The sequence below is a fragment of the Sinocyclocheilus grahami genome, unplaced genomic scaffold (genome assembly GCF_001515645.1).
Source record: "Sinocyclocheilus grahami isolate Dianchi unplaced genomic scaffold, SAMN03320097.WGS_v1.1 scaffold4.1, whole genome shotgun sequence".
Taxonomy (NCBI): Eukaryota; Metazoa; Chordata; class Actinopteri; order Cypriniformes; family Cyprinidae; genus Sinocyclocheilus; species Sinocyclocheilus grahami.
In genome coordinates, this window is record NW_015505183.1 from 1,339,967 (window position 1) to 1,353,380 (window position 13,414).

The following is a 13,414-nucleotide window of genomic DNA, read 5'->3' on the forward strand; positions in this document are numbered from 1 at the left end:
TATATATATAATAATTTATTTAGTTCAGTAATCTGATTTATTTTTCATTTCTAACATTTAATTAATAACCTCTGTCAAATGCATTATAGTTTTTCTCAGTCACTTGTGTTGGGTTTTCTAAAAGCATCATCAGCCGGTATGTGCATTTCTCAAAACAATTTGTACAAAGAGCACCATACAGTGGATTACCTGCAAAAGCCTGTAACTTGCTCAAAATCCTTCGTTCCTATAGTGTCAGTGTTTCATGTTGTCAATATAACAGTGTACTCTGTAAGTATTTCCTGATGTAAACTATGGCTATAAATATTTAAATGTTTCAATATGATATATGTCTTTCAAGACATATATATATATATGCATACAGTCATGTGAAAAAGTTAGAACACCCTATTGAATTGTCTGTATCAGGACATAATAAAAAGATTATCTAGTCCTTGGCAGGTCTTAAAAATTGGAAAATAAAACCTCAGATTTACATTTACATTTAGTCATTTAGCAGACGCTTTTATCCAAAGCGACTTACAAATGAGGACAATAAAAGCAGTCAAAACTAACAAAAGAGCAACAATATATAAGTGCAAATGACAAGTCTCAGTTAGCCTAAAGCAAATGTAATGTAGCAAGGTATATATATTATACACACACACACACACACACAAAAAAAAACAAGTAGATAGAATAGAAAAAATAGAAAGTCGTTTTTTTTGTTTTGTTTTTTTATAAAAAAAGAAGATAAATATATAAAGTAAAATTAAAATAGAATAGAAAGTGCTAGAGTTAGAGGGTCAAATAAAGATGGAACAGAATTGTTTTTAGGCATTTCTTGAAGATGGCTAAGGACTCTGCTCGGGAGCTGCTCGGATTGAGTTGGGCAGGTCATTCCACCAGGAGGGAACAGTTAATGAAAAAGTCCATGAAAGTGATTTTGTGCCTCTTTGAGATGGCACAATAACGCATCGTTCACTTGCAGAACGCAAGCTTCTAGAGGGCACATAAGTCTGAAGTAGTGAATTAAGGTAAAGGGGTGCAGAGCCAGTGGTGGTTTTGTAGGCAAACATTAATGCCTTGAATTTTATGCGAGCAGCTACTGGTTGCCAGTGCAAATTGATGAACAGAGTGGTGACGTGTTCTTTTCGGCTCATTAAAGATTAATCTTGCAGCGGCAAGCTTGCAGATGAACAACAACACTTGACATATCACACCGTGTCATTATTCATTTAATAAAAATAAAGCCAAAATGGAAAAGCCACGTGTGACAAAGTTAGGACACTAACATTTCAGTCAGGATGAGGTCTGGACTTTGACTGGACTACTGCAACCCCTTGATTCTTTTCTTTTCAGCTGTCCTGTTGTAGATTTGCTGGTGGGCTTGGGATCATTGTCCTTATGCATGATCCAATTTTGGCCCAACTTTTAGCTGTTGGACAGATGGCCTCAAATCTGACTGTAGAACACTTTGGTATACAGAGGAGTTCATGACAGTTAATGAAAAAGTCCATGAAAGCGATTTTGTGCCTCTTTGAGATGGCACAATAATGCGTCATTCACTTACAGAATGCAAGCTTCTAGAGGGCACATAACTCTGCAATGAATTTAGGTAAATGGGTGCAGAGCCAGTGGTGGTTTTGTAGGCAAACATTAATGCCTTGAATTTTATGCGAGCAGCTACTGGTTGCCAGTGCAAATTGATGAACAGAGTGGTGACGTGTTCTTTTCGGCTCATTAAAGATTAATCTTGCAGCGGCAAGCTTGCAGATGAACAACAACACTTGACATATCACACCGTGTCATTATTCATTTAATAAAAATAAAGCCAAAATGGAAAAGCCACGTGTGACAAAGTTAGGACACTAACATTTCAGTCAGGATGAGGTCTGGACTTTGACTGGACTACTGCAACCCCTTGATTCTTTTCTTTTCAGCTGTCCTGTTGTAGATTTGCTGGTGGGCTTGGGATCATTGTCCTTATGCATGATCCAATTTTGGCCCAACTTTTAGCTGTTGGACAGATGGCCTCAAATCTGACTGTAGAACACTTTGGTATACAGAGGAGTTCATGGTCAATTCAATGACTGTGAGGTTCCCAGGTCCTGTGGCTACAAAATAAGCCCAAATCATCAGCCTTCCACTAGCATTTGTGACTTTTGGTATGAGGTGTTTGTGCTGATATGCTTTTTAGGTTTTCACCAAACATGGCACTGTGCATTATGGCCAAACATCTCCACTTTGGTTTTGTCTGTTCAAAGAGTGTTGTTCCAGAAGTCTTATGGTTTGTTCAGATGCAGCTTTGCAAACCTAAGCTATCCCGCCATGTTCTTTTTAGAGAGAAGAGACTTTCTTCTGGCAACCCTTCCAAACATGCCATACGTCCCATATTTGTCTAATTGTACTGTCATGAACTTTATCATTTAACATGTTAACTGAGGCCTGTAAAGTCTGCGGTGAAGTTCTTGGGTTGTCTGCCATTTCTCTGAGTGTTACACGGTCTGATCTTGGGGTGAATTTGCTTGGGATATCCACTCCTGGGAGGATTTGTGTCTGTTTTGAATGTCTTCCACTTGTGTATAAACTTCCTCACTGTGGAATGATGGACTTCAAGTTATTTGTAAATGGCCGTATTACTCTTCCCAGATTGATAGCAGCAACAATTGCTTCTCTAAGATCATTGCTGATGCCTTTCCTCTTTGGCATTGTGTTAACACACACCTGAAGGCTCCAGTCCAGCTGCCAAAACTTCTGCTTTTATGGAGGTGCTCACACTTGCTGATGATCATATAATCAAAGGCATTTGATTAGCAGTGTCTGACCATTACTTACCCTCTTAATTCCTATGTTAATAGTAAGGGTGTCCTAACATTGTCACACATGGCTTTTTCATTTTGGTTTTATTTTTGTTAAATAAATAATGACACGGTGCAATATGTCATGTGTTGCTGTTCAATTGAGGTTTTATTTTCCAAAATTTAAGACCCGCCAAAGACCAGATATTTTTTTATGCCCTGATACAGAAAACCATGGAATTCAATAGGGTATCCTTTCTTTTTTACATGACATATATATATATATATATATATACAGTGGGTACGGAAAGTATTCAGACCCCCTTAAATTTTTCACTCTTTGTTATATTGCAGCCATTTGCTAAAATCATTTAAGTTAATTTTTTTTCCTCATTAATGTACACACAGCACCCCATATTGACAGAAAAACACAGAATTGTTGACATTTTTGCAGATTTATTAAAAAAGAAAAACTGAAATATCACATGGTCCTAAGTATTCAGACCCTTTGCTGTGACACTCATATATTTAACTCAGGTGCTGTCCATTTCTTCTGATCATCCTTGAGATGGTTCCACACCTTCATTTGAGTCCAGCTGTGTGTGATTATACTGATTGGACTTGATTAGCAAAGCCACACACCTGTCTATATAAGACATTACGGCTACAAAATAAGCCCAAATCATCAGCCTTCCACTAGCATTTGTGACTTTTGGTATGAGGTGTTTGTGCTGATATGCTTTTTAGGTTTTCACCAAACATGGCACTGTGCATTATGGCCAAACATTTCCACTTTGGTCTCTTCTGTTCAAAGAGTGTTGTTGCAGAAGTCTTATGGTTTGTTCAGATGCAACTCAGATGCTATCCCGCCATGTTCTTTTTAGAGAGAAGAGGCTTTCTCTTCTCACAACCCTTCCAAACATGCCATACGTCCCATATTTGTCTAATTGTACTGTCATGAACTTTATCATTTAACATGTTAACTGAGGCCTGTAAAGTCTGCGGTGAAGTTCTTGGGTTGTCTGCCATTTCTCTGAGTGTTACACGGTCTGATCTTGGGGTGAATTTGCTTGGGATATCCACTCCTGGGAGGATTTGTGTCTGTTTTGAATGTCTTCCACTTGTGTATAAACTTCCTCACTGTGGAATGATGGACTTCAAGTTATTTGTAAATGGCCGTATTACTCTTCCCAGATTGATAGCAGCAACAATTGCTTCTCTAAGATCATTGCTGATGTCTTTCCTCTTTGGCATTATGTTAACACACACCTGAAGGATCCAGTCCAGCAAACTGCCAAAACTTCTGCTTTTATTTACCACTAAATATTGTAGAAACTTAATTTTCTGTAAAGTTGCTTTTTCAAAGATTTGTATCGTGAAAAGCGCTATACAAATAAACTTGAATTGAATTGAATTATGGAGGTGCTCACACTTGCTGATAATCAAAGGCATTTCATTAGCAGTGTCTGACTGTTACTTACCCTCTTAATTCCTATGTTAATAGTAAGGGTGTTCTAACCTTGTCACACATGGTTTTCCATTCTGTTTTCCCAGATTGATAGCAGCAACAATTGCTTCTCTAAGATCATTGCTGATGCCTTTCCTCTTTGGCATTGTGTTAACACACACCTGAAGGCTCCAGTCCAGCTGCCAAAACTTCTGCTTTTATGGAGGTGCTCACACTTGCTGATGATCATATAATCAAAGGCATTTGATTAGCAGTGTCTGACCATTACTTACCCTCTTAATTCCTATGTTAATAGTAAGGGTGTCCTAACATTGTCACACATGGCTTTTTCATTTTGGTTTTATTTTTGTTAAATAAATAATGACACGGTGCAATATGTCATGTGTTGCTGTTCAATTGAGGTTTTATTTTCCAAAATTTAAGACCCGCCAAAGACCAGATATTTTTTTATGCCCTGATACAGAAAACCATGGAATTCAATAGGGTATCCTTTCTTTTTTACATGACATATATATATATATATATATATATACAGTGGGTACGGAAAGTATTCAGACCCCCTTAAATTTTTCACTCTTTGTTATATTGCAGCCATTTGCTAAAATCATTTAAGTTAATTTTTTTTCCTCATTAATGTACACACAGCACCCCATATTGACAGAAAAACACAGAATTGTTGACATTTTTGCAGATTTATTAAAAAAGAAAAACTGAAATATCACATGGTCCTAAGTATTCAGACCCTTTGCTCAGTATTTAGTAGAAGCACCCTTTTGATCTAATACAGCCATGAGTCTTTTTGGGAAAGATGCAACAAGATGCAACAAGTTGAAACAAGTTGCAACAAGATGCAACATTCCTCCCTGCAGATCCTCTCCAGTTCTGTCAGGTTGGATGGTAAACGTTGGTGGACAGCCATTTTTAGGTCTCTCCAGAGATGCTCAATTGGGTTTAAGTCAGGGCTCTGGCTGGGCCATTCAAGAACAGTCACAGAGTTGTTGTGAAGCCACGCCTTCTTTATTTTAGCTGTGTGCTTAGGGTCATTGTCTTGTTGGAAGGTAAACCTTCAGATATATATATATATATATACTAAAATGAGGTCCCCATGAGGAAACAAGCTTATAAATCATACAGAATTCTTTTTTTTTTTGAGAATGTAAAAATGCAGAAAGGTGAGGAGTAGGTTTAGGTGTAGGGTTGGGCGATAGAATATACGGACTGTACAGTATAGAAACCATTACGCCTATGGAGAGTCCCCACAACGATAGTAAACCAGTCATGAGTGTGTCTATGTTTGTATGCATCTTTACAAAGTATATTTACTGTATATTGTAAAATGCAAGTGGATTACAGGAAGTATACTACAGTACAGTTGTCACAGTACAGAATGACCAAGGACGGAGAGGTAACGTAAACAGGGTTGTTTATTGAAGAGGGGCTGAGAGAGGAGATGGAGAACAAACGGGTTAAAGCAATGGTCTATGAATGGTAGGGATCACGTGATGGCGGGTTCCTTCTAGGATCGGGCTGAAGAGGATGGCACAGAGACAGGTATTCAGGTAGGAGTCCAGATTCGTGAGTCAGGTAAGGAGTAGCATAGTGAACTCAAGACCAGACAAAGTGTGACTGCAGTGACTGAGTATTTGAGCTAGTGTTGATGAGGTGGTGACAGGTGCGGCTGATTAGTACTCCGGCGATTGTGAACGGGTTTGTGAGGTGATTGAGCCTGACCAGTGGCGTAACTTTGCTTTGAAAAGTGGTGGGGACACTGCACAACTCGTTTTGCTAGTTTTTTATTTAATAACCTAGTTTACTTGGGGACTGGGTTTAGAGTTGGACAAACTTAATTTTGCTTTTCAAAAATACAGCGATGTACCTTAGGGGCAGCGACAGAATTTTGAACGCAGGTGCTGAGGGGGTGCTGGATCACTGACAGAGGGAGCTGGGCAATTCAGGGCTCAAGACTCATTCTTCCCACTGGTCGCTCTTTTGTGATTAACTTTCTCAGTTGGTTGCATGAGCATGTTTTTTTTTTTTTCGCTATTAATCAATGCATGCTGATGAACTTTTATTGTAGTTTATAGTTATATGGAAACGAAAGTAGTTAACATTCAACCCGTTCTTTTTCATCAGTAGTATTATTTGTGATTTGAATTTTGTGAACGGGAGTTCCTCTTTTGCCATGTTATAAGCGGGGCTTCAGATGCTTTCACTTTCGATTTCATGATCTTGTCAGGTTTTACAATAAAATATAATTGTCTATTTTGCTTACACCTATACACCTTTCACCTTTTAAGACAAAAAAAAAGATGGATTCATTGTTTTTTATTAAAATGCACAACAACAATAAAACAGTAAGATTCAATGACAAACTAGCTTACAAAACGTTATTAACAAAAACGAATAAGATGAGGCATGGCATAGGCCTACACGCTGTATTAGGCTATATAATGACTAATAAATTACAGAACGTTTAGCAAACACTGAGGAATCAAAAAAAAAGAGAGCCTCCATAGCATAACGTGAGGTAAACAGCAAAAATATGTTCACCAACATGTTCACCTTCTCTGGTTTAAGAAGCGGTCTTTTACTGTACTTACTTTGTCGGTGCTTTGAGGCAATTGCTTTATGCGCGAACTTGAGCGCGGAATAGGCTCTAGCCTAATATGTCTGCCTATAGCCTATATTGAAGTATGGTTAATATATTATTAATTTATATTAATCAATTTAATATAACGTGCGAATAGTTGACTAGAAAAATCTTTAGTAGAGGGCATGCCTACTTAGCACAAGGAAGCTCTAATTTTTTTAAATAAAATGCTATAGCCTAATGACATTACGAAAAGTGCGACAGCTGCAAATCACGTCGTTATTGCACTGCACGAGTTATGCATGCGTAAGGAGTCAAATGTTTTTTTTTATCACCCTAATTAGATTATGAAGAATGATTTGTTGATCTTGTTTTCCCTTTAATACATACCTTCCGCAATATATTTTTCAATTACTTTCAAAAAGTGGTAGGGACACTATCGACCCTGGCAAAAAGTGGTGGGGACATGTCCCACCCGTCCCACCCGTCCCACCCGCAAATTACGCCTATGAGCCTGACGAGGCTGGACTATTCCTGACAACAGTGTACAATAATAAAAATACTAATAAAAACGGGTGTGTCGATCATAGGCTGAAGTAATTGTATTTCAAGCATAATGTTTAGAACTGACATCACTCTTAGAGACAGAGAAGATCTGTGAGTATCTTGTGTGATCAAAACCACTAATGATGCATTACATAGATGATGATAATTTCACTGGCCCATGTCAGCCATTAAAGACCCATTAGAGGTCTAATTATCACACAATATTCATCCTCTTTATTTGAAAGAGGACGCTTCATACAAGTCATTATGGAGGTTTTTTGCCATCAACTCCATTTGAAACTAAACTCGAACAGAAAATGTTTTAGTTTTTCAGAAATGTCATGTGGTGATCCCATTACTTCATGTTTCAACTTGATAATCTGCATGACATATCAAGGCTTGCCTTTCACATACTGGACTTCCCTAAATAACTGTGAACATGAGTAAAATTTGTTTTTGAGTTCTCATCAGCAGATTGCACATATTCATTTAGAGATTTTTAGGTGCATCTCTGCTGTAGACATCATTTGCATGTTACAAGATCCACTAGGAGTTATTGTTAAAGAGAACTGATATGCATATTTTATTCATCTCATTACATAAACATAGTAAATAGAAGCAGAACCTTTTTCATGTTCATTAATCTGCCTGGTTTTTATTGAATACCTTGATCCAACATGCATTGTTTTTGCTGGGGGAAAAGAAAATTGAGCTCATTGACTGATTTCAACTTTGGGCCTCTATAAAAAGACACAAATGAACCATTGCTCTCACAGTTTTGGAAATGTCATGTTCCAATTAAGAGAATCTTCAGAGATAGGCTACTCAGAAAATGGTTGTTTATATTCATAACAGGATTTCAAATGAGAGTTTGCCTAAGTCAACAGTCAGCGGATAGCACACAAATGAAATTAAACACCATAGTTTCTTGACCCAAGAGGCAAAAGCACAAAAACCTTAGCCAGCTCAGGATCTGCAGTTATCTCTTGCTGTGGTTAATGTCAATGTACTGCATCCTCCATTAGGAAACCACTGAACAATAGAGTGATTTGGGGAGTCTCTAATCGTTTAGTAATTTCCAGGCCCGTGCTTGATTTCAAAATAATAAGGGTGGGTCTCGTGCCTGTACGTTCAGCAGTGTTAAAAATGTGTTTCACAGGACATGGGAAAACATTTCCTGCACTTCCTGCAGATTGTCTTGATGGTTTCTAAGCACTTAAAATACATCACACTATTGGCAATATACTGACATACAGATGTGACAAATCAGCAATAAACAAATCAGGATAGACAACCTGAAAAACATAGCTTTGTGGAAATTAAAACTACAGTGTATTGAAGTCTATATACAGTTTGGACAGTACAAAGGTAAATGTCTTTAAGTGTAACTGTCAATGTACCATTACACAATAAATTGTCATTGTTTCCTATATTGGGAAAGAGCAATGCATCACCAACCTTCCAGACATAATGTTGCATAATCTGTTTTAAAACCCTCCACGCACGCAACATGTAACAGTAATTAGTAGAGTAGAATGTTTAATTGAGAATATAAATAAATGTGGTAACACTTCAGTTTAGGGACCAGTTCTCACTATTATTAGCATCCATATTACCAGCAGATTGGCTGTTTATTAGCACTTATAAAGCACATATTAATGCCTTATTCTGTATGACCATATTTTAGATCCCTTATCCTACCCCACACCTAAACTTAACAACTACCTTACTAACCATTAATAAGCAACAAATTAGGAGTTTATTGAGGCAAAAGTAATAATTAATAGTTAGTTAATAGTGAGAACTGGTCCCTAAACTAAAGTGTGACCATAAATGTTAATAAAAGTTGGGGTTTTCCAATTACTTTGTTCATACACTTTTATTTATGCACATGGGACGGATTCATGGTCCGATTGGTCCCATGAGGCCACACTGGTCACGCATTTTCTGGAGGCCATTTAAATTCCCATTTCTCTTGAATTTTATTAAGCAAACATAAGATGACTATAAATAGTAGCCAAGGATTGTGGGCCAAATGACCATATTAGAGGGCTCTACTGTCCGGCTCACACTGTATGTGCTCTGGTCTTGGTTTTTCAGGTTTGGCTGAACAGCAGGGCCGTGCACAGACCTTTTGAGGCCCCCCTTTTAAATAAATAATAAATTAATTAATTAATTAAGTGTATCAGCAGATACACTATCATCAACTATTATCTAGCTGACAAGGAACACTCAGTCGCTTTGTGTCAAACTCAAATGCAGTTATGGCCGGGTTTTTGACCAGCGAATGTGTGTGCAAATGTGCAATTTGTCCATCATTAAAACGGCAGCATCACATTACGTTTTGATCAACAGGTTACAAAGTTTGTTGTAGCTATATGGGCGCTCAGTTTTTCCTGTTGTAAAATACGTTTGGCCAAAATGTCATTTTATAAAAGATGAAATGCTACTGTATGCACAGGCTATTTAAGTGTAGGCTATTGGCTATGACTAATTTAGATGGCAAATGCCCTCTCTCCGCAGGTCCGGTCTCAGACCTCAAATACATAAAACATGAGCCTTTATACAGTAGACATACTAGTGTTTCTTGCGTAAAGACAACGCTGTACTTATACAAACAAGAAGATATTTATTTACCCTTGCAAGACGTTCAGCTGCTCTGCTGTGGAACTTCAGTTCACTGCACTCAGTCAGTCAAGACAGGGGGTGGAGTTATGAGGTTTACTGACAGTTTGAGCGGATCCAACAAGATTTAGTCACAAACTCTTTTTAATACCTTTCATTCGCTAAATATATTTGTAAAACAGACAGACAGACAGACGTAAAAGGGTGACCAATAGCATTGATTTATTGAAGAAGAACAAAAAAAAAGGGCACTTCGGAGTGTAAGGACAAAAAGGGCATGTGCACGTGCCTGCTGAACAGCCTAAGGCTTTGAAGGTTCCTGTCAGAGTTCTACTTAATGAGTTGTCCCTTAAAAAAAGAGGTCACTATAGATTGACCCTAGATTGACCAAAAGTGTTTGATCAATTATTGGTTCAAACTTTTCTTAAAAGGGGGAGGGGGAGGGGGGGGGGCGGAGAGGTGTGACTATGCTATGCGTGAAAAGCTGAGCGCTGAAGGCGTGAATGCTCAGAGCGCAGCGGTCGAGCAACACATTCACCGGAATTTCAAGGTAGGTTAGAACATAAACGTAGTTTTGTGCTCATTTAAAAGCTATTCACACGTAAACGTGTGTTTCTTCATGTGCAACAGACTAGATGATAGATCATTTTGCGCAGTTTAGACCGCGTGTTCACTTTATAGTTATCTTCTGTTTAGACAAAACTTGTGATCAGATACGAACCAAGAGCAGCAGCATTATTGTTATGTAAAACGCAACAGTTTGTTGATGTTTCAGTATCGACTACGATATTTTAATGTCGTTAACGTTGTAAGAAGACAAAAATCCTTGGTGAGGATGGAATATTGACACGTGTAATGCTGGAAAAGCCCACTGTATGATTCATATGCAATAAAAATGTCTCATACAGTGCAATAATTAACTTAAATGTACAAATGAACAATTTATTATTAGTGTAGCCTACTGCAAACATTGCGGTGTAATGCAAATAAGCAATGCTATATTATGTGTGGTTATGGTTACAATTACGCATAGTTTTTATTGCTATTGTAATCAGTTATAGAGGAGACCGGGGCTAGTTGTCACACGGGTTGTATATCGAATAACCACACCGAAAAAAGCATATATTATATAATGTTGTCACGGTTTTATTGTGTGAGATTGTATAATATAGGGTACAACGGGACTAAAAGCCCACCTTAAGAAAAAATGTGCTATTCACTGCGCCTAAAATGTATAATTGCAGAAAAAATATTTACGTTGTATTGAACATTAATGGAGCGACATATTTTGTGTGAAAATAAATCATTGAAGTTGTTTATTTTGTTTTAAAATCTTATAAATGTTTGAGGTGGCAAGAGGGGCCTTTTACCCCACACACGGGGTAAAAGGCTCACCAGCATGGGGTAAAAGGCACACAGTATTGATACAAATATTTCAGCTAAAATAATGTTTTTTTTTAAATAATGTTAATACTTGTTAAAAACAATCACTTTAGCAAAGTTTGTACTATTTTCTGCTTATTTTGAAAAATAAAATAATTAATTTTTGTTCAATAAATATACGGTCATTAAAATGTTAATATAAAAAATATATTTTAAAATACAGAAACAAAATCATTTTAATAAGTAAAGATTCTGAAAGTATTGAAGGAGATCCAATAATAATTGAATATATATTTACAGTAGTAACAACAAATTATATTTTATTATATGATATGATTAATATCATGTTCCCTTTCAAGGGAACTTCGAACTGCGTCCTCTAGGGGTCGCTATGGGGAACGCCTCATCGTGACCCGTGTCTGAAGCATACATTGAAAAAACACCAACAACACGTTGGCAGGCGACAGGCATGACGTGACTACCGGTGCGACTATAGTATAAATAGGCTCCGGGAGAACACATCATCCTCTTCTTCGTCTTCACTGACCATTTTGTTTGAAGTGTGCTTTTCCGTGGTAAGAGCGATCTTTATTCCTTCATTATGGTGAGCACTAGCAAGGCGTATAGAGGATGTGTGCATCCGTATCGTCGTTATTTGACATCTGAAGACACACGCAATCTCTGCGTTTTTTGTTTGGGCGAGGAGCACACATGCGATCTCCTCGAGAGGGCAATCTGCGTTCACTGTGAGCGTTTTCCAATGAAAAGCTCCGCTCTCGTTTGTCTCTCTTTTCGAGGATAGAGGGGCAGCCATCGGCTCCCCGCGGTTCAGGACCCGCCACTGCTGAGGTGCAGAGGAGAATGAGCTTGTGGGGATCGCAGGTGGATCTGGCCGATGAGTTTAAAGAGGGGCTTTCCCCCACGTGCTCGTCGGCTGTGACAAGAGTGAGCCGCTGAAGGATAATGTTATTTAATACATACGTCTGATCCAGCGGCCAGTGCTCTGCTGAGTTCGACCCAGGAAGAGCAGGAGATGTCTGAGGAGGGCAAAGAAGCTGAGGCTGAGCCTTCCCAATCCTCCTGCCCTGCGTATGATGGGTTTTAGAAGTTGTGGAGGCTTGACTTACCATGGAAGCGGGCCAAGAAAGTGACATTGCGAGGTCGTCTCAATGAGCGCTATCTTTCTGGCCGTAACCCTCCAGCTCAGGTGAGCCTTCCTTTCTTCCTGATCTCCATACAGAAATCAAGAAGGAATGGAAGAGGCCGTTTTCCTCACGCATCCATCGATTCCAGCATACGAGTTATGCCAACATCGAGGCGATGCGCGAAAACGGCTATGAGAAGATGCCCCCCGTAGAAGAGACGCTGGCTAGCTATCTCTCTATGGTGAGACATCCTCTCTTAAGACTCCCTCCTGACCATCTAAGCCCCTTCAGGATACATCTCGCTTGAATGGCAGGGCATACGCAGCAGTCAGGCTGTCGCTTCGTTGCACAAGATGGCAGTGCTTCATAAAGGTCCAGGTCTGAGCCCGAACAACACAGGGGTCCTGGCCCATCTTGGTCTGAGGATCAGAGACAGGCACAGAAGGCTAGTGTCGCGGCTCGCGCTCAAAGGGAGGGAGGCAAGACCTAAGGGATGTGATCCAGACAAGGCGTCAGCGCTTTTGTCCGGATCAGAGTGATACTTGAGTATCTACTCATTTCCTTCGGGGGTCTTACATCTGCCCTTATCTTCCCTTTCCTAATTCCCCTATAACCACCATCTCTCCACCTGACCGAGGTTAGGTAGGAACTTCCTGCATTACAGTCTCCTAGGCTGGACCAATGATGTTTGGTTGGTTCTATGGCTTCATAGTGACCACCTTTACTGATGGTCCGAACTAGAGACTTCCTCGGGTCACTTATTGAACGGGGCTCCTGCGCGGGAACCATGGTGGGTGAGTACGATCCATTTCTAATAAATAAATAAATAAATAAATATATATATATGTGTGTGTGTATTTAATGCGCTGGTGGTTGT

At 38.9% G+C, this 13,414-nt stretch overlaps 1 protein-coding gene across 2 annotated transcripts in view; it reads left to right on the forward strand.

The window, feature by feature from the left end:
* LOC107582492 (platelet-activating factor receptor-like) overlaps positions 1-13,414 on the forward strand; it is a 44,786-nt gene that overhangs the window by 9,879 nt on the left and 21,493 nt on the right. Inside the window, exon 1 of one of the 2 annotated variants that reach the window (XM_016268362.1) lies at positions 10,495-10,559. The exons of the other annotated variant lie outside the window; for it this stretch is intronic. Within the exon in view, the coding sequence (XP_016123848.1) occupies positions 10,513-10,559 (47 nt within the window). The 5' untranslated portion in view covers positions 10,495-10,512. Of the gene's footprint in view, positions 1-10,494; positions 10,560-13,414 lie in introns of those variants that run through there. 2 annotated transcript variants of the gene reach the window in all.